Source organism: Lemur catta, chromosome 4 (assembly GCF_020740605.2).
Source record: "Lemur catta isolate mLemCat1 chromosome 4, mLemCat1.pri, whole genome shotgun sequence".
Taxonomy (NCBI): domain Eukaryota; kingdom Metazoa; phylum Chordata; class Mammalia; order Primates; family Lemuridae; genus Lemur; species Lemur catta.
The window spans coordinates 55193169-55217026 of record NC_059131.1 but is presented as its reverse complement, the minus strand read 5'-3'; the positions used below and the strand labels follow the sequence as shown (position 1 = coordinate 55217026).

The window sequence follows — 23858 nt, the reverse complement described above, 5'->3', positions numbered from 1 at the left end:
GGCGAGCTCCTTAACCTGAGACTCAGCTTCCTCACGGGTACAGTGGAGACGGTGACACTCACCTCCCAGCACTGTGGGAGCATCATCTTCAATGACCATGTAAACGCGTGCAGCACACGGCAGGCTTTCAGCAAACCCTGGTTTACTTCCCGCTCCCCCCCCTCCCCCCCGTTACAAAATAGTGCAGTAGGGACTGAGGACTAAGCTAGCCACTCCAGCTTCAACATCTGTTCATTCACTCAGCATGCATTCACTGAGCACCTACTGTATACAAGAACTGTACTAGGCAAGAGGGGAGATAAAAGAGATCATATTTGCTATATTGTCTCCATCATCAAAAACCTGACTCTCAGTGATGGAGACAGTCATATAACACTAACTAGACCAACAAAGGGCTGGGTGGTGGCCCAAAGGAAAGACCGATACATTTCCCTAGAGGACAAGGCAGGCTTCACGGAGGAAGTGGCATCTGAACTGGGTCTTGGGGAACAAGTTGGCTTTTGGGAGGCAAAGAGAGCAGAGGCATTCCAGCAGGGGAAAGGCAGGGAAGGATGGAAGAGCATTCTTGAAAAGGTCTCATCATCTGGTGTGGCCACAGCATGGGGTCTGTGGAGGTGCATAATGGGGGTGGGACTGGGAAATTAGGCTGGGGACAAATTGTCAAGGGCCTTGAACGTCATGCTATGGATTTGGGACTTTATCCTAAAAGCAGTGCAAAGTCACTGATGTTTTTGAAGAGGAGACACATGATTCTCCTTGGGTTTAAAGATGACTCGGTGGTAAGGTGGGGATAGCTGGAGAGGCATGAGATAAGAGGTAGCATAGAGCACACTTAGGAAAAAGTGGTAGAAACTGCTAGCTGTCCTCCAGATCCATTCTCTTCTGTTTCCTTTCGTTAAAGAACCTCCAATTTTTAGCTGGGTAGCACTAGGATGGACTATATTTCTTGGGCTCCTTGAGTTCCGGTCAATGGGACTTGAGTATATATGTGCACAATTTCTGGGTCATGCTGTTAAAGGAAGACATGTGGCCTCCATTGCCCTTTTCTCCCATTCCACGGGCTGGAATATAGATGTGATGATGGGAACTGGAGCAACCATGTTGGGCCATGAGATGCTGCATGATGAAGGCCATGGAGCAAAGACCAGGAGCCTAGGGCTCTGGTCACTGCAGAAGCAGTGTGCCAATTCTGGACCACCCACCTAGGCATTTAGGAGAGAGAGAAACAAATGTCTCCCTTAACTCCTGTTAAATCTGAGGTATCCTTGTTACACCGGCTGAACTTATATCTTAATTCACACGGAGACCCAGGTGAGAGATGATGGGAGCCTGACCTTGGACTCTGGTCTTGGGTTAGGAAAGAGGAGAAGTACATCGAGGTTTCCATGCCAACAAGACTGGCCAACTGCTTGCATGGGAACTGAGGGATGAAGAATGAAACTCTGACCCCTGGCTTGGGGCACTAAGTGGATGACAATGCCATTTCCTGAGACATCACTGAATACAGGATGGAAGCAGGTATGGGGTGTGAGCAGCCAGTGCCACTGGGTTTTCCCAGGGGAGTTCCAGGAGCTTACCCCACTCACCACCATGCAGCTCTGCCTCTCTCAGGGAAGCTGAGGTTGGAGCTTAGAAAAGACAGGGAAGTCTGGCAACAGCCCCCGAGGAGAATGGGCTATGGAGCTAACCACACCCGAGTGAAAGAAGAGGCTGACAGCACCCAGGGCCCAGCTGAGTTGGGAAACAGAAACTCCTGTTTGTCCAACCAGCACTTTCAGGCCACCAAGGAGCCAGTGTGTGGAGCACGGAGGGGACACGAGGTATGGCAGGATCCGCCAGGGCTACTGAGCACAGAGTGCGAATTATGGTCATGGATGGGGTGCAGGCTGGGGACCTGGGGGCAGAAGGGAATTGACGGGATGGGAAAACAGAAGAGGTCAGGGGCTGTACTTCAGTGGGAAGGACTGTCTTTCAGCAAGGGGGAGGGGGGAAGCCTCGGAGACTGGTTAAGAGAGGGCTACTGCCCAGGCTCCGGAAGAAGTAAGGCCAGATGCCGATGGTCATCAGTGAGGGCTGTAACAACCAGAGTCACGGCAAAGGTGGGGGCAGGAAGACTGGAGGTCTGCAAGCAGGGATTCTCCGGGCCTGGCTCTGCCTGCAGAGGGCCAGCGAGTGAAGCAGCCTTCAGAGGAGGCGGCCTGCAGAAGTCGGGAAGGGCCACAGTGAGAAACCAAAAGACAGATGCTGCTCCCCCATCCAGAGACCCCAACAGGAGGGCTTGCAGAGGAGCAGAAACTGGGGGCTTCCCCTGAGTTGGTTTCAAGAGAAGTGGCTTCGTCAGGGAAAAGCAAGGTTGCAGTTAATGGTAAGAGGAAGAAGGAGTGTCCTAGAAAAAGATCACAGATTGAGTGATGCCCACACAGAAGCAAGAAGGAGAAACGTCTGCAGAGATGGGCTGTGGAGGGACAGGGCTGGACCTTACGGGATGAGACAGCAGAGACCAGGCCCTTGCATGGGATGGTCCGCTGTGCCCTTCAGCTCCCTGCACAGTGCTGGGTTCTCCCTCCCTAACCCTCCCTAACCCCACTGTGGCTTCCTGAGCTCTTGTCATCAGCCAACATCCCCACATTTCATCTCTTATGGAACCTGTCCTCCACCTCCAGGGTCCCACTCAGCTTTCCTTGGACAGCTCCACCTCCTGCAGCCCTGTCCCTGGAAACCCACTTCCCTCCCACTTCTCCCACTCCTCGTGACCGTCCCTGCTGGGAGGAGAGCCGCGCCTGCCTCGCTCCCACCATCACTGCACTGTCTTTGCCCTTGGAGGCCACGCTGTGTGCATGGACCACCGTCCCTGGGGGCCCACCAAGCCTAGAACACCTGCTCACCTCTCCTTGATGATCTAAGCCCCCACTCCACAATCTGCCCATTTGACCCCCAACTCCCCCATAAAATATCAACACCATGTCGACGCCCACATTGACAATCCATTCACCAACATGGTTCCTTGTCCTCTAGTGGCAGCTGACCTCCCTCCCCCTTAGCTGCCATCTCAAACCGCCAGCCTCTCGGAACCAATGCTCCAGCAAAAGCTTGATTCTGAAACCCCTTCTCTAAAGAGTCTTCCAGCCCATGCACCTTCTCCAACACCCACCTCCACGCATAGAGCTGGCACACAGCAGATGCTCAGTAAGTGTGCATTCCCTCACCCTTCCCTATTCTTCCCTGCTCCTCGTCAGCCCTACCTGTCCTCCCCACCCTCCCTGCACGGCACCATCAGCCATGATCAGGGCACCCTGCTGCCTCAGCCCCCAGCTTCACCACCCCTGGCCCGCCCACACCAACACCCCCCAGCCACCTGCGTCTCTCTGCCTCTCAGCCACAGAGGATCATGAGCGGCCCCATGACAGTCTCCGACCCAGAGCGAGCGCTCCTGTGTCTGCCCAGAAACCCTTTTATTTAAATCTTGCCCTTCATTTCTCTCTCACAATAGTAATTCCAAGCCTTTTCTTCTCTTAAGATGCTGATACCTCCCCAACTCTGAACTCTGTTCTCATTCTTACCACCTATAAAGAGGATAATGGTATATCCTTGGGCAAACAAATTTAGGTTGCAATATAACATATGTGTAGGATGATCTCACTTTTGCTAAAAGAAAAATACACACGTATATCCTTCTGGAAGGATATGTAATTAGATGTTAACAATGGCTGTCTCTGAGTGGTAGAATTACGAATGATTCATCCAACAAGCCATGATTTTGGGGTAAAGAAAAAAAAAGGAAAAAGAATTATGAATGATTCATTTTCTTTTATTTCAGCATATTATGGGGTACAGATGTTTAGGTTACATGTATTGCTTTGGCCCCACCTGAGTCGAAGCTTCAAGCATGTCCATCCCCCTGACAGTGAGCACCACACCCATTAGGTGTAAATATACCCATCCTCTGTGCCCCCTGCACCTGCCTGACCCCCAGTGAATGCTACTACTACGTGTGCATTTTTTATTTATACTTTTCTACATGTTCTACATTTCTCATAATTATCATGTATTCTTTTAAATCAGAAAAAAGTAAAGTTTTTGCTTTTTGTTTGGTGTCTACACCTCGAAGTTCTACATGAGGCGCTGTGAGGGGGACCCAGGCAAAGGTACTCACCGGAGCCTCGTCCCCGGCCCCCAGCACACAAAGGCTCGCTTTCAGGTAGCCTCTGGCCCCGGCAGAGAAATCGTCAGGGTCTGAGAGCAGCAGCCACTTCCTGAGATAGGCATGCCCTAGAGGAGACAATACATCGGTGGTCCCAGAACTGGAAGGCCCATGTCTGGGACCATATCCAGGTGCCCAGGATGGCCCACACGGAGTGAGATAAAGGACTCATCCACCAGGACGTCAGGGCAGAACTCACATTCTAGAATCAAAAGGTACTATGAGTGTTCCCATGGGTCAGAGTCAGAAACACTCACAGAAACTCCTATGAGAGGCTGCCAAAGCCAAACTCAAGGTCATTTTCCTCCCTCTCAAGATGCGACCAGAGTGGAAACTGGGGTGAAGGGAAAACCTGAACTCATCACCCAATGACCTGTCCCTGTCTGAGGTGACCGGGTCTCCAACAAGCCTTGCTGGGGGCTTCCAGATTTACCATCCCTGAAAGGGCCGACTGAGACACGGTAGCAGGTGTGATCTCCCTGATGGCCTGTTTTCCTTGGACGATGAATAGCTGCCTCCTCTTCCAAGAGCAAAACCCCCCTCTAATACCCCCAGGGAGGAAGAGTGAGGGTCCCAAATGGGTGTCCTCAGTCAGCCTCCAGAACCAAAATGCAAGGATCTGGCCAAAGTGGGGAGCACTCACGAGGCTCTCTGTAGATGGTGCCCACGTCCATCTGCAATCACAGAGACGAAACACGAATCAAACTCTTGCCACTGAAGAGTTCAACAGAACATGGTGCATTATACAATTCCATTAAAAATCATGTTTTTGAAGAATATAGGGAAACATTCGTCATTTGATACTACATGGAAAGAAAGCAGAATACATTTGATCCCAGTTTGGCAAAGTATGCTTATGTACAGAAAAAACTGAAGAAAGGGGATACAACAAAATGGTAACTGTGCTATCTCTGGGTGGTACATTTGGGTGGTTTTTATTTTATTTTTTATTCCTTCCTGTCTTTTATAATTTTCTATTAAAAAAATCATAGATTATCAGGATGTTGATAGTGGGAAAGGCTGCAGAAGGCAAGTGGGCAGGAGTATCTGGGAACTCTCTGCACACTCCCCTCAATTTTTGCTGCGAACCTAAAACTGCCCTAAAAAATAGTCTATCATAGATTATTTTCACAATATAATATAATATAATTATATAATATAATAATATTTTAATATAATTAGAAAAATAATATATTTTTTTAATTTAACCCTTGAGTTTTCAGAACAAGAATGTAAAGATTAGAAACTCAAAACATAGTTAAGATTTCGTTTGTTACAGAATAACTCAGGCTCAAGCCATTTCTTTAAAAAAAAAAAAAAAAGTTTCTCCAGGAAAACAGACTTAGTTTTTCATTAGTTGTGACTAATTCCCAGAGAACGGGGACATTATTTATGTGGACGACAGGGTTAAAATAAACCTGTGCTCAAGGATGTGGGTACTTTGAGATAAGGAGTCTGCCAACCTCCTCATTTGCCTACAAATTAATAAATTTCTCTTTCCTTCTCCTCAAAAAAAAAATAAGCCTGTGCTCTTTCTTTCCTTTGGATGAATCCTTGAAGAGTCTAAAATTAGAAAATCAATAAGAATTATATTAAATTATATTAAAACCCCATTCAAGGCTCCCCTGCATAATGACAAGGAACTTTATGCAATCTGTTAAATGCATCCTATGAGCTGAATTGTACAGTCAGGTCACTTCTAGGCTGTCCAGGAGAAACGAGCAGGCTGAGGCAGGCCCCCTCCGTCCCCCGCAACAATGCCCCTAGTCCCAGGGGTCCACCTGAACCCTGCTCCCAGCCAGAGATCAGATGAGGTCAGAGCAGAGAGCACTGGATTTAGAGAGCTGCCTGAGCCCATGGACCTTCCCAAGTTAGGGACAAATACAAATTAAAAATAAAGGGCTTAATTCTGCCTGTTGGAAATAAGGGAAGAGATTTCCCTCCCTTCTTTTTGTCAAAACATTTACCTTAGCAACTTGTAAATATAAGTACTTTCTCTGTCTCTTTGAAATGTATCTTTTTAGAAACTAAATAAGCCTTTTGTCAGCTTTATGATTCACAATGTCTTTCTCAGGGACCCCGGACCCCTCTCTTAGAAATGTAAATAGCAAGGGACATGGCACCCCTGTCTCCCAGTTTCTCTGGAAGGTAGGAGCCTAACTTCAGTGGACACCTTGCTCCAAGTTGTAACACTACTTCCTGCAAGAAAGATAGGAGTTTGATTTTTATTTTTTCCTCTGGATGAAGTAAATGAGCAAACACGGGTGGCCAAATGGATCTAAGGTGAATCTAGGATGAACTGTGTGACCAGTGGTGCTGTGAGCCCCCTCATTGGAGGACTAGTTACATCTCAAGAACATGTACAGTATGGAGTGGGCTGCCCCCACCGGCTGTGTTGGTGGGTGAGGTTGCTCTGCCTTTGCAAACTCTTAGCGGATTGCCTGTGATGTGCATCACACTCTGCTGTGATGCTTCTGCAATGACGAAAGTGTTTCCTTTCTCTTCTACCTCTGCAGAGAGGCTTTCTGAGTTGGGAGATTTTGTGGAGAGGATCTGGGTTTTTTTTGAAATTATATTTTCCCAACACAGACCAAGACGTCCAGGGTCTCTGGAGTGCCAGCCCCTGCCCAGTATCCACAGAGCCTCCACTAACACGGAGAGGTGAGAGCTGCCTGCTTACAAACAGGTGAACAATTACCCGGAACTCCCCGAGGAGAGCGTCTGTCCTGAGGGAACGGGAGTCTACCACCTGCAGGGAAAGAGCAGTGAAAACTCACGTTTACAAGTGAAAGTGTGGCCCAGACAGGGCAATCTCATAGCTCTTCCCTCCCAAATAAAAACAGCCAACGCTGAACACTCAGTTTCAGAGATCGTTCTAAGCAATGCTCAACCTTCACTAGACCCCCATGAGTAGGTACTATCATTATCCCCATTTTATGGATAAACAGATTACAGGACTCACACAGAACCACACAACCCCCAAACGGCATAGGCAGGGCTAGAATCCAAACAGTCTAGCTCCAGAGCCCACACTTGCAGCCATTAGACTATACGCCTTTCCAGGGGTCAGTGGAGAGCTGAGACCCAGAGAAAGAAAATCTTGGCCAGAAGCAGGCACGTGGACAAACCAACTAAGATGAAAACAAAAATGTGCGCTGTAACAAGTGGCTTGAGGATCCTGGGGGATGCTGAGCTGTGGGGTCTCCCCTGGCTGCTGCCTCCTGGCTGAGCTGCTGTAGGCACTGCTGTGACCAGCGAAGCGTGGGCCTGAGTTGCTCCATGTCATCCACGGGCCAGGCTTCAACACCTCTCTCTCTCTCTCACTCTCACGTGCACACCAACGGGCATACACGCACATGCACACTGTCACAACACACACACATACTCATGTACACACTGACATGTCTGTACGAACACACAGCCTATGGAGAACGTTTTGATTGCAGAGGTGTACCGTGATAAAGATGGGCTCATCGAACAGCTCGGCGGGAGAGTCAAACAAGTTGAAGAAAAGGGTCTGTTGGTCCAGAGCACAAGAGAGATTCATCAGTGCCTGCCGACCCCGCAGGCCAGGGGGATGGGCCCCCACCCACAGGCCTGGTAGTTTAGTCCCCACAGAAAACGTGGCTTGAGCTCAGCTCTGGGGATGCGACCAGTTCCGGGGTGTTCCACCCCTGACTTCACAGAGATTGTGAGGGATGGGTGGTGGCCAGCCCTATAGGATGACAGGGATGTGGAGCAGCAGGAGCCCAAGGCGGGAACCAGAGCTAGAACCCTTTCTCCAATCCCTCAGATAACGTGTTCAGGACCCGGCACATCTCGCCACCCAAAGCTAGCGCCATATGCAGAAACTCGACTGAATTGCCAGGTGTCCGGCTTTGAGCTCCCAGCTGGGCAGGGCCACCAAGGTTCTGGCCCTAATGCCCGGCATCTCTCACCTCATTGAAGAGTGGGTTGTTTCCCTTCTGGATCCGCGTCCGCTTGGTGTGCCCAGCAGCGGTAACCTTGACCACAGGCTTGATGTTCACCCCTGGCAGCTGGCGCCCCTCGATCACCTGGACCCTGATCTGAAAGCCAAGAGGGGCATGAGCAGGAGGAAGGGGGACGGAAGGGGCCACCCACTATCTGTCCAAGGGTCAGAAGTCTCAGGGACCATCTCACTGCTGGCCTCTTGGGAAGAGTATTAAAAACGGAATTAGAAAGAGCATTATATGAACAATCCCATTTTCCCACCAAGGTCCCTTGCATCTACAAAATTCCATAGTTCCACAAAAGAGCCGCCAGGCTTCCCCGAGTAAGCTACCCGAATTAAGTCCCAGGGGAGGGCAGATATAGCCCCCAGTTCATTTCATTCAGACATTGGCCCAAGCCCCATGGAGACCCCACTGATACTGACATTTTTAAGTGGCTTGAACGTTCTTTACTGACAATTCTCTCAGAAGTCGAACTTCCAAAGTGAAGTGACCCCATAAATAGTCTTTCTTTCTTTCTTCCTTTCTTTCTTTATTTTAGAGATGAGGTCTCACTCTGTTGCCCAGGCTGCAGTGCAGTGGCTTGATCATAGCTCACTACTGCAGCCTTGCAAACTTCTGGGCTCAAGGGATCCTCCTGCTCCGGCCTCCCAAATTGTTGGGATTACAAGCGTGAGCCACGGAGCCCAGCTTATTTATAAGATGCAGTACTTTCTTACATTCTAATAAATAAATTAAGAATTTTTGCCATTGACCTTTAAGTAAATGAAGATTTCAAGAATATCTATGCTTCCAAATATTAGGCAAAATATTTTAAAATGTGAAATTTAAAAATATTAAAACAATTTTCATGGAAAAAATAAGATGTTTACTGCTTCTACTTTAGAAGCAACTATTATTTATTGACCAACTCTTTTAAAAAATAATAAACTATGGAAAGATATATTATTATTAACAATGGGATGGTGAATGAGTGATTTTTATTCTCTTCATTTTGCTGTATTTCCAAACATTCTACAATAGACATATATTATTTTTGTAAAGAGAAAAAAGGCAAAAAGAACATGTCTTGGGAACAATAGTATGGGAGCTAGAATTTTGTCTCTTGGAAAAAACACAGTGATTATAGCTAGGACTTTTGCTTAAATTAACATGATTTAGAACTGAAATATATTTTTATGATTGACTTGTTACACCTAGTAGAGATTTAAGTTTCCTGTTTTTAACTTTAAAAGTAGTTCTAAAGAGTTAAATATCATTAAGTGCGAATACACCAAAATGGAAAACTCTTTTGAAAAGAAAAAGGTGAAGGCAAATAAAATGGGATGGATTTTTGGATAAAAATGGTTTTTGGATAAAAAAGGGTTAATATTAATAGTTTTATTCTGTGAAGAGCTTGAACAATTTCAAATCTCACATGACTTTCAGGAAAATCCATGGTTGTAAGTAGGGGGGTAGACACAGGGAGAAGCGGGTACTAGACGGAGCTGCTGTATCTAGGGATCTTATTAAGGTGAAGATTCTGGCCTGGTACGGTGGCTCACGTCTGTAATCCTAGCACTCTGGAAGGCTGAGGCAGGAGGATCGTTTGAGCTCAGGAGTTTGCAACCAGCCTCAGCAAGAGCAAGACCCCATCTCTACCAAAAACAGAAAGAAATTAGCAAGGCAACTAAAAATAGAAAAAATTAGCCAGGCGTGGTGGTGGGCACCTGTAGTCCCAGCTACGGGGGAGGCTGAGGCAGGAGGATCACTTAAGCCCAGGAGTTTGAGGTTGCTGTGAGCTGGGCTGACACCATGGCACTCTAGCCTGGGCAATAAAGCAAGACTCTGTCTCAAAAAAATAAATACATAAATAAGATGCAGACTCTGATTTGGCAGGTCCGGTGTGGGGCCTGGAGCTTCTGCATGTCTAACGAATACCCAGGTGATACCAATCCTGCCAGACACAGACCACACTTTGAATAGCAAGGAGCTTGCTAGTTAGATAAACTCTGGTTAGGAAACAGGTAAGAGATGAGATGCACGTAAAGAGATGCAAAAATATGCTGAATCTCTGCAGTGCCTTTGCTTTTTTTTTTTTAACCACAAAACCATGGGGCTGGGCAGAGGCTTGTTCTAAGGACCTAACAAGTGAACTCCCTATTCAGTATCTGCCCAGGGCCCAGAAAACCACAGGTCCCCTTCTAGGAGGGCCCTTAGGATCCCATGCACATCTTCCCCTGAGGCTGGACAGACCCAGCAAATGCCCAATCCCAGCAGCTGTTGCTGGGCTAAAGGAGGAGCCTGGGGTCAGAGAGCCCACTCAGCACCTGGAAGTCCTGTGGTTTGTCCGACAGCAGCTTTCTGGACGTGGGCGCACTTCTCTTTCTTTTGCTACCAGGGTGGTAGGGGGGAGGATGAGAAGGTGGTTTCCTCGGGGTGGTGGGAGCCCCAGGGCCTGGGGCACCGCCCTGATCCAGGAACGGCTCTGCCTCGTCTCCAGTGAGCCCCTGGTCCTCGGTGTCTTCTTCTCCTCCTGTGTCTGGGAGGAGAGGGTCCTAATGAGGCCTGGGTCCCTCAGGTCTTGCCCTTGGGATCCAGCCCAGGGGCAGAGGATCCAAAGGACGTGGGCGCTAGGACCCACCACCCCCTCCCCTGCCCCTCCCTCCCATCAGTGAGCCAGGATGGATGAGGCAGAAAGGAGAGGAGCTTCCGACAGCTGAAACTTGAGGGCAGTCAGTCCAGTTAGTCAACAGGAGGAAAACAGAATGGCCCCAGCCCTCCCGCCCCCAAGTCCCCAAGATGAGCCCTCTGGCCACCTGGCCCCACTCCAGGGAGCTGACCGTGGCAACTAGTGAGACAGTTACAGGCGAGTGGATCTGGGATCGGGACAGCCCTGGCCCGTGTCTCACCCGTGGGGGCCGGCCACTTCTTTCCAGAATATCTTGTGTCCACGGTGCTGTCACTGAGCAGGGACCAAGTCTCGGCCCGGCTCTGTCCCCCACCTGGCTCATGGGCAGGACACAGCCCAGGAGGGGCAGGATGGAGCTGGGGTGAGGGACGGCAACCTACTGCACCCCCAACCCCAACCCTGCTTTCCCAGCCCACCCCAGCCCGGCACAAAGCTCAGAAATAGCTGCTGTGTCTGTGGGGGATGGTCCCTTCTCACCCCTCCAGCCAGGACTGGGAGCCTCCCCTGATTGGCCCGAACCTATCTGTCAGACCCACCTCAACACGGTCCCACAGTGTTCGGGCCCTCCACCCTCCCCACCCTCCGTCACTGGGAACACTCCTTTTTCCTGCCCTGAGCCTACCCCAGCAGTAATCCAGCTCGGACTTCCCAGGTGTCCCCAGTCCAGATTGATCTCCCCATCTCTAAGCTCAGACAGTGCTGAGCCCCAACAAGATGACCCTGCTCTGCCTCCCTCACCACGGAGCCCCACTCAGAGCTGGGCTCCAGGACAGGCACAGGGCACACCAGCCACAGGTGCTGCTCAGCTTTTAATGCTGTGTTTGTTTCACTAAGAGAAAAATGCTAGAATCTTTCCCATGGGCAGTAACACAACTGTGTAGCCTCCTTCCTGCCCCAGTAGGCTGAACCACATGGAAGCTACACCAGCTCCCAGGCATAGGCCCCCCACTGGCCAGCCAGCCTCCCTGGGCTGGTCCTTGCTCTACAAGCCCAGCAGAGGCAAGTGAAGACAGCTGAGGCAGGCACAGGACTTAGCTAATACAGTCTGCTCATTTCACAAATGATATTCTGTAGTCACAGAGAGGGGGAGTAGCCAGCCCAAAGTCACACAGCTACTCCATGTCAAAGGCAAGTCAGGAACTCAGGTCCCCTAAGTTCAGCCCAGGGCTCTTTCAAGGAAAACTTAATTCCTTTGTCACACACCATCACTGAAGGCCTGCTGGGTGCCAGAGCAGGGAAGCATCCGGTTCTGGGGAGTTTTGAGGCTTCAGCTCTCACCTGGGACAGACCCCATCCCAGCACACCCATCTCAGAGCTGCATAGTGCCCTGGCCCAGGCACAGCCCCTTCCCCAGGCAGCTAGGGCTGGGAGGGCATCCTCACCCTACTCCCAGCAGCCCCCTTTTTCTGCAAGGCCAAAGGCAGCTCTCTGCTTCTCCAGGCCCGGGCAGCCCCCAACCTGGGGCTAGCAGCAAAGGCTGGGAAGCCCTATGCAGCCCCCAACCCCCAGGCTCAGGAGCCACTGCAGGCCTTCTTGCTGGGGCCCAGCCAGGCCAAGGGTGGGCTCCTCACCGGCCACCATGTCCAGGTCAGGCAGAGTCGGGGAGGGTTCCAGAGGAGTGGAGGGCGGGAACAGGGGTACAGCTCCAGGGAGGGGCGTGTAAGACACCTGCAGGACCAGGGAGGCCTGGAAGAGATGGGAAGGGGGTGGGCAGCAGGTTAGTGCATTGGCCTCAGACCACTGCCCTCCAGCACCTTTCCTGTTTCTTGCATCCCTCCACCAAGGACTATGGCTCTGACAAGGGTGAGGTTTGCAGGAGGCTGTGGCAAAGCCACCCCCAGGGAACATCAGCATCATCAGGTGGTTAAGGGCAAAATCTGGGGTCAAGTTCCACCACTCAGGAGCTGTGTGACCTTGGGCAAGATCTGTAACCTCTCTATGCCTCAGTTTCCTCATCTGTAAAATGGGATAGTAATAGCAGTAACACGTTCCTCATAGGGTCAGATGAGGATTACACTCATTGACAGAGCATGTAGTAAGCTCCCATAAATGAATCTGGGATCCAACCTCTCCTGCAGGATTTTTCAACTCTCAGCCTAGGCCTGTCTTCAGGAAAACGTATGCTCAGCCAAGGGCCCACCACCCCCTACTTCTCCAGAGACAACTCAGTTTTGCTTTTCTCTGCTCAGGCAGCAGCAGGGAGGTTCTTGAGGTTCTGCTCATCTTTCTGAGCCCTCTTCCCTCCTAAAATCACCCCTGTCCCCCACCGTATCCTCAGCTGCTCTGGCTTTGACCAGCCCAGAGACGAATGACTGGTCACATCACTTGCATGGACAAGGGAAGGCTGCTCGTGCCCACCCCAGCCACCACCCAAGACTGGCATTATTCAAAGGAGCACCTGAACCCAAGGAAAAGGCACAACATTAGCAGACTATCCAGCCTTGCTGAGCCCTTCCCTAGTACTACAGGTACAGCAAGCCTCTGGGGCAGTTGCTGTTTTTAATCAAAGTAAGAAATACTCTATTTAAGAAAGTCTGGAAAGTACAAAACCTTAAAGCAGAAAAATAATGCAAAATAAAGCAAATGGTCTGTAATTCTCTGACTCCACATTTTTATATAGTTCTCTCCAATCTTTTTAAATAAATAGTGTATCGCTCTGCTGTATACAAAATGCTTTTCTTTTACTTAATGTTAGGCAATAAGCATTTCCCCAAGTTTTGACAAACACTTTAAAAACATAATTTTTAATGATGCATAATCTCACTCTGAGTAGCTCTAGCATAGGTCACCGCACATCTCTACTGAGTAAGATTAGGGACGTCCAGAGACTCCTGAAGCAATCCTTGTCCTGAAACTGAAGGGGCTGAAGGTCTCAGGCTTAAACACTCTGGATTGGGGCCTAAGAAGGGGCAGTCACGTTAAGGGAAGACTCAGAACACTGAGGAAGGAGGCCAGAGCCAGCTCAGTATCCCAGAAGACCGGGAGAGGCCAGCAAAGGCAACTGAGACCCTTTAAGTCCCAGATCCAAGACATGGGTGTGACCGGCCCTGCAGGTTCATAAACCAACACTAGGTGTCGCAGCCTGAGCAGCCAGGGCCCACACTCAGCTCCTGCACCTATTGGAAGGAAAAAGAAGTGTCTTCCTGGTCCCACCCAGATGCTACATCCAGTTCCTGGAGATGCCAGTTCAGTAGGTCTGGGGTGGGCCTGGGCATCTGTAGTTTTAACAGCCATCTTGGAGCTGTCCTCTGCTTCATCAAAAGGCAAACTGGGCTCACTGGAGAAATACCTAATTCCAAGGCTAGGGCAGGGAAGGCACAAGACGAACATGGACTATCTTTTTGTGCCAGAAAGCAAGGAAATACTCAGTGAATGATAAAACATGTCAAAAGAACATAAAGACCAACTTTCAGGGTCTCCCACTGGCCAAATCTGGGACAATTTAAACATGAAAATAAATAATGATAGTAAAAGAGTAAACCACTGAATAAAATAAAATACATGAATCCATATTGAAATAAATTAATAAGTAAATAAATAGGAGAGGAGAAATCTTTTCTTTACAGTGGAATGCCACTGATATATGCAAAATAAAATAATTGATTTAGAATCTTCCTATTTGGTAACCATCAAAACAATAATTAATTCAACCAAGAAACAACAATGGATGTTAAAACTCACGAGTAAACGTTGGATGAGGAACAAGATATTACAGAGTCACAAAGCGCCTCCCCACAAAATTCCTGCTTATTAGAAGGGGGAGTGGATGAATGATTAGTGGAGAAACCCAGCAAATGCTAGTTTAATCAAATGATCAAGGTTCACTGTGCAGTCATGAAACAAATCAAATTCATACCACCCAATAGAGTACAGTGAGCGCCACACGACATCACTGTGTTACACTCATGCCAAAGATGCACAACCTAAATCTAATCACAAGGAAATGTCAAACCAACCCAAATGGAGGGACATTCTACAAAATAACTGGCCTGTGTTTACAAAAGTGGCAGACTACAAGGTTGTAAAAGTCGTAAAAGTCTAAGACAGACAGGAGTTATTCCAGATGGAAGGGCACTAAAGAGACAAAACAACTAAAGGCAACACATGATCCTTAATTGGATCCTTCTGCTACAAAGGACACCGTTGAAAAAATTGATGAACCTTGAATGGGCATCTGTGGATTAGAGGAAAGTCTGTATCAATGTTAGTTTCCTCCCTTTGAACGTGGTGTTGTGGTTATGTAAGAGAGAGTCCTTAACCAGAGGGATGCACACTAAAGCTCAGGATGATGGGTCAGGAGGTTGGCAACTTAGTCTCCAATGGTTTAAGAGAAAATGCTCAGTGGACTATACTTGGCAACTTTTCTCTCAATCTGAAGTTATTTCAAAATAAAAGGTTAAAGAAATCTGAGAAAACTGCTTCTGCTATAACCGTGGGAATCTCACTCCGCAGAGACAAAGAAAGCCCCTTACCCACTCACACCAATTCCCACTCTCTCGAGCAGTATGAGGTCAGGACCAGCTACATAACTTGCAGGACCAGTGCAAAATGAGACTTTGGAGCCCCTTATTCAAAAATTATTAAGAATTTCAAGATGGCAGCAGTAGAGAATTCAACCAAGCATAGGCCCTTCTGAGCATGGCAGAGGAGATGAACAAGAAATAATAAACAAAAGAAATATGTAAATTATTGAGTATGCTAGAAAGAAAAGAAAAAGTAAATTAAAGCAAGAAGGATCAGGGGAGCAAGAGAGATTGCCAGTTGCAGTGTTAAATCAAGTGGTCTGAGTGGACCCCAGTGAGGTGAGGAGAGTTAAGCAGTAACTGGAAGGAGCCACACCTTGGCTGCCTTGAGACCCTGACCCTGGGACCAGATGCCCCTGAAAAGCACCCTTTCCTATTTCTAGGGGTTCACTCAGCCTATCCACTCCATCCACACCACCTGGGGGCTTCCGTACACCATCTCTGTGCAGCGGTGGACCGCCAGAGTATTACTGCTCCGTGCCATGGCCTGGTGCCAGCACCTCGGCATGAGGGCTCCAGAGCAGCCCTCTGCAAGAAGCATGATGGAGCAGCTGCCCTGGAATCTGAACACCATCCAGGCAGCCCCTCCTGGAGCTTCCTGAGCTTCTGGTGCTTCTGCACTGACAACCTCACACCACCCTCCTGAAGAACTGACAACATCCCGGTGGCTCCAGGCACTCGAATGCAACTTCCCACACAGAGCCTGGTCCATCTTTTGTGTGCCCACCAGGAGCTGCAGGGACATCTCTGCAGCTTCAGAGGCTCTAGAGTCCAGGATCCAGAACTGATCTCACCACCAGGCGGCGGGCTCCAGGGACCATGGCTTCAGGAACGGGTGGTTAATACCGAAGGTCCTGAGCCGTACTGAGGATCTAAAGGGAAAGGGGGCATGTCTGTGGGCCCCACCCAGAGTCAGGGCCTCCACCCTGAGTTATAATTCAGCCCCATTCCCTTCTCCAGACAACCAGAGCTGAAATTTTCTTCCTATGGGATGTATTTGAGCCCTGTGCTCTCCCAGACCACGTGACCTTGGCCTTGGGCCCCAGTGAGACCCTCTTCAAGGCCCTCCACATGAAGGTACCCCGCCTGATAGCCCAGTTCCTCAGATCTCCACCCCAGCAACACATGTCCACTAAAACACGCTGCCCTGGAGCAGGGTAACCTCAGTCACCCAGGTCTGGCATCTCAGAGCCCACAGTCAATGATATCAGCAGAACGCTGGAGGCTCCTGTCTTCCCCTAGGCTTAGAGGGCTCTGGAAACTGAAGGCAAAGGCAGGGAATGACCTCATCAGATGCCCCCAGGCCCTGGCCCTCCTACAGTTCATGCAGTCAGGCCCTGGGGCCTTCGCCACCCTACTGTGCCCATACCATTGCTGGCCACCAACTTCCCACCTCCCCCTAAAACACCCATCGCGAGTGGACAGGCAGGGCCAAGTACCAGCCTGGCTCTCACTCACCATCCCTCAGACAACCTCCAGAAGCAGGGGAGGATAAGATGTGGCCCTAGGCTGACACATGGTTGGTTGGCAGGATCTCCAAACCTTTGAGGGAAGCTCAGGGGCTCACTGAGCACTGTGCCTGCCCACCTGGGCTCCCTGCTCCAACACACAGTGTACCCCCGGCTCCCCTGACCTGCCACATGACTGGTGCTCTTACACCCAGCAAGCATGAGACTGAGGGCCTGAGCTATCAGCGGGAGGGCTTTGATGAGGAAGGCCTTGAGGAGGGCTCCACTGGGGGCTCTAGGCCAAGGTCTTGTGGTCTGGGAGAGCCCAGGGCTCACGTGCATCCCATAGGAAGAAAATCTCAGCTCTGGTTGTAACCTCACTCTAAGGCCCAGGTGACACCAACACAGTTTTCATCATGTATCCAAACCTTCATGAGTGAGTTGTTCTTCAAATGCACTTGGGAGTGTTATTCCTTTTCCACCTGTGTGTCCAGAACCCACACTGGCCTGGAGCTTCCTCCAGCTCAGGGCCATGTTTTCCCCACCAGCCCAGAAGCTGTCTGAGGGTAGCTCTGGCATTGTCCCACGGCACACAGCCCAGCATGCCGTATCTGAAGGGACTTGGGTGACAACACTGAGCAAGAGGCCAACGGAGTCCATGGCCAGCCTGCAGCAGGGCCCCCAGCCTGTCCCAGTCCCTCCTGCTCCTCTCAGTCCTTCCAGGATCCCACGGGCCCGTCTTCACTCTCACTGCTCCGGCAGCAGTTTCCTTTGGCCCTTAAAGGCAATAGAGCTACCACCAAGTGGGGGTGCCTGGCATGCTCTGCTCAGTGGGCCCAGCCTGAAAACTGGGCCTCAGGGAGCGGCCAGTGAGAATTAGCTTCTCGTGGCTCTCTGTACCTCTGAACACCCCCATTCTTGGGCCCTCACACTGCAGTGAAGACACCCCAGGTTCCAGGCAGGAAGCCCCAGCCCAGAGGGTCTTATGACCTGCCTGGGGCTGCACTGTGACTTAGTGCTGCCACAGGGACTAGAACCTGGTCCTGGACCCCCTGCACAGGTGAGGACTGCCTCCTTGGCAGCAGGGAGGGAGGCCCCCGCTCCCAGCCTGTGCTCAGCTGGGGGTTTGACCAAGTGGGGCCCAGCCCTCCTCCCCCACCCACCATCTCCTGGCCCTCACACACTCTTCTTGGAGACATGGTTGGTGAAGGATTGTCAAACTCTAGAGATGACCAGGGGTCTCAGGCCGGGGAAGAGAAGACAACAGGCTTCCAGCTGGTGGGCATGAAACCCAGGTAGAGCATAGGAACAAGGAGCAAAAGGAGAAGGATGTGGCATCTGGGGGATGGTCACCAGCCCGGCTCAGCCCCATGAGCAGAGCCCAGAAAACTCTGCCTCGCGGGCTGGATGGGCCCTTGAGCTTGGAGGGGAGCAAGTGCAGGAAACACCAGTGTCGTGGGTGCATGCAGGGCTGGAGTGCAGGGATGTTGATGTCTCAGCAAGGAAGTGAGTAATGCTGCCTGGAGGCTTTGGGCCTGGCACACGGGCCCGGCACACAGCAAGCCAGGCAGCCCCAGCCTTGGAATGCCACGGAAAAGCACAGGCAGACCCCCTGACTCCGAGCGCCCCCTCACCCGCTGCCTTGATGCCTCTGCTTCCTCCACCAGTGTCTGCCTTCAGGTCTGGGTATGACCCTCTCCAGGATCCCTGAAGGGGCAGTTCCAGAGGTCCTGGGAGCCCTCCTAGACAACAGTATTGGGGGACTGGAGAGCTCAAAGGGAGGACAAGAGAGTACCCAGGGGGTGACAGAGACAGGCTGAGTGAACGCCGCACTGAACCAGCAGGTGCTGCCAGTGAGCACGTCTGGGAAAGGAACAGCTTCTCCTGAAGTGGCGTCTCCCATCGAGGAAGCGTCCCAGCCATTGCTGGCCTAAGACCCTTGGGAGCAAATGCAGCCTCAGGAAGGCGGCAGACTAGCAGTCCAGGGATCCAGGAGCCTGAGAGTTTAGCAGACGTGCCTCTGATATGTGTCCCCACTTGTATGTTCACTCCCTGTGTGACTCTCTAGGTCTCTGTGCCCAGTGTGGTTCCATTCAGAACTCTGCCCAGACTGGCCACTTCCTGACTCACCCAGCCCGCTGAGGGCCCCAACCTCACACACACCCACACACCCCGACAGGACAATGCAGCCCCCTCCAAGAGAGCTCAGGGCCCAGAGTCCCCCAGGCCTCACTGGGAGGAAGTATTTCCAATCAGGGCTGGCCCAGAGGGAAGGTCAGGGATTCTACAGACCAGGAAGAAAGAACCCTGCAGGGTATATTTAGCCCACTAAAAATAACAGGGGCAGAGATGAGGCTGGGAATTGTCTGCTTGGACTGGGAGAGCACTGTGAAGGCTCGGGGAGGGGCAGGAAGGGCAATGGAGGAAAAGGAACGGGGACCCCTGGCAGAGGAGAGGGCTGGCTGTCTCCCTCCTTTGTGAACTGTGACCCATATGGCTCAGACATTCCAAATCTGGAGAAGGGGGTTGGGTGGTGAGGGAGGGTGGTCTGCCTTGGTTAGGGGGACCACAGCCGAGGCTGATAGGGAATCGGGGGACAGGAGGTGGCCAGGCAGGCAGGACAAGACCCAGGGGCAGGCCAAGCTGGTGTGAGGCAAGGCTGGCTAGAGCCCTACAGAGGGGGCCAGGGGTCCTGTCCCCATCCCTCCCATCTCTCAGCCCAGAGCCCCTCTGGACACCCTGAGCACTGGCCAGGGAAGGCCACACCTGGTTCCTGGGAACTGGACTCGGAACATCTTTGAGGTCAGAATGTCAAGGCACAAAAAGGAAGCCACCAGGCCACCCTAAGGTCTCGGACCAGAAACTGGCCTAGGGCAGAGGCTGATGGGCACTTACCCCCGTGGGCTGCTGCTTGGTGTCCAGCAGTGGGGCATTGAAGCTGGCAGACAGACTGGGGGTGGCGAGGACCTCCCGGAGTGGGACCTTGGCTTCCCCCAGGAACCTGAGAGGAGAGAAAAGCTGGATGTAGAAAACTGGCCTGATGCACCCTGGCCTCTGTCCCTCCCCTCACCACCACTGCCACCACACAGAAAGAGCCAATCTGCCCAGACCACAGCCACCTAGGACCTGGCTAGGGCTGCCCCGGCACCCCCACCCCCATCACTGTCACGTGCCACCCCTGGAAGGCCAGGCCCCCGGGGAAATACTTGGGCGCTGGGGAGGGATAAGAGACCCCTTCCCTTCTCTGGGTCCACCTTGACCCTTTCTGCCCCTCCCAGGGGCCCAGCCAGCCTCCCCTGTCAGAGGGAGGGTTGTCTTCCTGTCAGCCCTCAACAGTCCACCAGGCCACCAGGTCGGCGTCCCTGGAAGGCAGCAGCAGTTTCTCCACCACCGCACCTGCTCTGCTCCTGAGCCCCGGCCGCTCGGACAACCCGCGTCCACACAGGCCGTCCATGCTGGTTTCCCAGGGCTCGGTCAGCAGTGGTTATAACGAAAAACAAAGAAACATTCCTGTCTTTGGGGACAGGGAGGAAAGGACACAAGGCCAGGGGAAACAAGCCCCACTCCCCAAAAAGGCCCAGGATGGTCCACCCCACACACGCCGGAGACCACATTTCTGATGAGAGGAGGGGCCCCTACACGGACGGGCCCTCAGGAAGAGTGGGTCACCAGCACGATGGCCCGCCAAGGGGCCCTTCAAAGAGTGCAGAGGAAAGAGGTTGTGTTCCCTAAGCTAAGAAAGGGGCACCTCTGCAGCGCAGCAGGAGACCGGCAGCAGCGCGTGGCCTGTGTCCGTCAGGACCTGTCACCTGGTATCTGCCTCTGCCTTCCGCTTGCTTCCCTGGGAACCGAACCCGTCTGCACGTTACTGTCAGGGCACAAGGCCTTGTTAGTCCAACGCACAGCCACAGGGGCACTTCTTAATTCTTTTTTCCTGATACATAAACAGCACATCTGTTATCTGGGATCATCCTTATTCCGGACTCCATAAAAACTGATTTGAATATGGGTTTTTATGACCCTATGAAATAAAACTGCAATCTTGATCTAATTAGCTGATTTTGAAAACTGGCTACTCGCAATGAGATACCACATCACATCCATTAGGATGGCTATTACAAACACACACACACACACACACACACACACACACACAGAGGAAATAACAAGTGTTGGCCAGCACGTGGAGAAATTAGTGCCCTGGTGCACTGCTGGTGGGAATGGAAAATGGTACAGCCATTATGGAAAACAGTACGGCAGTTCCTCAAAAAATTAAACACAGAATTACCATATGATCTAGCAATTCCACTTCTGGCTATACACCCCAAAGAATTGAAATCAGAGATTTGAACAGATATTTGTACACCCATGTTCATAGCAGCATTATTCACAATAGCCAAGAGGTAGAAGCCACCCAAGTTTCTATCAACAGACGCCAAGTGGATAAACAATATGTGGTGTACGCATATAGTGGAATATTATTTGGCCTTAAAAAGGAGTGAATTTCTGGCACATGCTACAACATGGATGAAATTTGGAGACATTATGCTAAGTGAAATAAGCCAGTCACAAAAGGATAAATATTGTATTATTCCACTTTTAAGAAGTAGATAGTGTAGTCAAATTCATAGAGATGGAAAGTAGAACAGTGGCTGTGGGTAGGGGAGAATGGGGAATTATTATTTAATAGATACAAAGGTTTGGTTTTGGAAGATGAAAAAGTTCTGGAGCTGGATTGTAGTGATGGTTACATAACATTGTGAACATACTTAATGCTACTGAACTGTACACTTAAAAATGGTTAAAGTGGTAAATTTTATGTATATTTTACAATGAAAAATGAATATTAAAAATAGCTGCTTATTTAAGCTTCTCAACAATAAAATCCTCTACTTTCATCCTTCTTGGAACCAGCAGGCTCTGTCACCCTGCAGGTTCCCTTGCTAGCCAGTACCTTGAACATATGATATGTGTTCAAGGTTCATTTTTCTCACCTTTCTTGAAAGGGCTGAAAGGGGAGATCTCTCTTCACTAATGTTCATTCCAGAGTTCTAAGGCCCCTCACAATGCTAGGAGTCATATTCTCTAGAAGGTGGACTGATTCGTGCTTGATGCCTTCACAGCATGGACCAGGGGCTCCTGGAGTGTCTCTAACCCAGGGGCCAGTGTAGGGGAGGCGCCTGTCACCCACACGTTGACTGCTGAAGTGTCCTGAGAGCGAGGCAATGTCAAAAAGACCAGACAGTAGGTGTAGAGGGCCCATGCGTCCCTGCGACTTCAGCGATCGGTCTTTCCCGACACTGGTCCCTGTCCATCAGGGGAAAACTGTGGTGCAGCAGTGGGGAGTGACTTGCTCAAGCAGGAGGATGGCGGAGCCACCCCAGGACTGGGTCTCAGATTCCCAGGGCAATTTCCTGGAGCGATGAGGCTTCTAGCCTTAGGGGTGGGAGGCGGGACAGGCAGCACACCTGGTCGACAGACTGCTGTATGTGGTGGCCAGAGCTCCCGCTTGGGGGCCCTCAGGACTGGGAGCTAGACCACCTCCGCCTCCCTAGCAGGCCGCCCAGCCCTCCCAGTACAAGGCCTGGGAAAATTCCCGGAAGTGGGGTGGGGAACAATGGCAGGAAATGCAGAAGGAAGTGCCTGCCGCCCCTGCCAGCCAGGGCTGCCTCTGGACAGCCGAGAAAGACAGCACCGGGATTGACTGCTTGTTATTTCCTCCCTGAAACCTCTTTTTGGGCCATGAAATATACCCCCATCCCCCACCCTTGCCATAGGCCCGAGGCCAGTCCCCCAGGAGGGTGGCTTCACAAGCTCCGCTCTCATAGGAGGAAGGGCTGGAGGCAGCGGCACAGGCCGCCCCTCCCAAAGCCTCAGGAGCTGGCTGTGGGATCAAGTTCACAAGAGTCAGGGAGACTCAGCTCCCCCCACGGATGGGCAGCACTCAAGCACTGACCAGCGAGGAGGGATGCGTGGGGAGGGCCGAAGGGTCTGAGGCTTGATCACAGGAAACCCTGAAGCCCACTCTTCACTCACCCATCCATTTCACAGAGCATGGAGGAGACCTGGCTTTACTTAAGGGGCCTCAGACCCGGAGGGCCCAGACCCCCCCCTCCATCTGGAGATGAAGGCTGAGGGCCAGGCTCTAGGGACAGGTGCCATCTGCACATCAGGGACGCCACATGCTCAGTGATCTGTGGGCACCAACCAATGGCCTGGCGGGTGGCAGACAGGATTCCATGGGGGTCAAATGAGGCAAGCAGTGACCTGGAGGGCTTGCAGAAGGCCCTGGCTGCCAGGAGCCAGCTCCGACTGTGTGCAGAGCCTGCTGAGTGGGAAAGAAACCCCCCTGGGTTTCCCCATGGGCTCCAGTCCCACCCCCTGCAGCCCACGGGTAGGAAAATGCCGCAGGCACTGCCAGCCTCCCCAGACTGGTCATCTCTCCTGGCTGACTGAATGTGGCCACTGGAATGTGGGGGCAGGAGGAGCGTGGGGACTGAAAGGGCTGCTGCCATCCCAGAGAAAGAAAAGTCAGGAATCTGCATGGGGGAAGGGAGGGAGAAGCCAAAGTGGCTGACATCTTGACAAGGCACACATTTTTCCCTCCATGAAAAAAGAAATACAGGCCAGGCACTGTGGCTCACACCTGTAATCCCCACTACCTGGGAGGCTGAGGCAGGAGGATCCCTTGAGCCCAGGAGTTTGAGGTTACAGTGAGCTGTGCTCGCACCACTACACTCCAGCCAGCCTGGGCAACACAGCGAGACCCCATCTTGAAAAAAAAAATTATTTTTTAAAAAGAGCTACAGTGGTTCCCAAATTCATCACCCAATAGTGCTACTGTGGTATCAGAGAAGGGAAGAAGATACATAACCTTTCTGAGACTGTTTCCTCATCTGTCAAAGTCGTTTATTCATTCCACATAGTGAGCACCCACCATGGGTCAGGCCCTGTTGTAGGTACCAGGGATGCTGTCGAGAACAAAATGGACAACCATCCCCACTGTCGGAGTTTCCAGGGAATGATGCACAATTCAGAGGGTTC

At 51.3% G+C, this 23858-nt stretch overlaps 1 protein-coding gene across 18 annotated transcripts in view; it reads right to left on the bottom strand.

The window, feature by feature from the left end:
- The window catches only part of DYSF (dysferlin), a 201459-nt gene that overhangs the window by 143768 nt on the left and 33833 nt on the right, over nucleotides 1–23858 (bottom strand). For 9 of the 18 annotated variants that reach the window (XM_045549836.1, XM_045549833.1, XM_045549840.1 and 6 more), the window contains exons 4-12: nucleotides 19710–19815; nucleotides 12415–12529; nucleotides 11064–11156; nucleotides 10482–10693; nucleotides 8140–8268; nucleotides 7656–7718; nucleotides 6900–6950; nucleotides 4845–4875; nucleotides 4154–4269 (exon numbers count right to left, since the gene is read on the bottom strand). In XM_045549836.1, coding sequence (XP_045405792.1) covers nucleotides 4154–4269; nucleotides 4845–4875; nucleotides 6900–6950; nucleotides 7656–7718; nucleotides 8140–8268; nucleotides 10482–10693; nucleotides 11064–11156; nucleotides 12415–12529; nucleotides 19710–19815 — 916 coding nt within the window. Of the gene's footprint in view, nucleotides 1–4153; nucleotides 4270–4844; nucleotides 4876–6899; nucleotides 6951–7655; nucleotides 7719–8139; nucleotides 8269–10481; nucleotides 10694–11063; nucleotides 11157–12046; nucleotides 12350–12414; nucleotides 12530–19709; nucleotides 19816–23858 lie in introns of those variants that run through there. The other 9 variants (XM_045549838.1, XM_045549844.1, XM_045549842.1 and 6 more) reach the window with 2 other exon arrangements.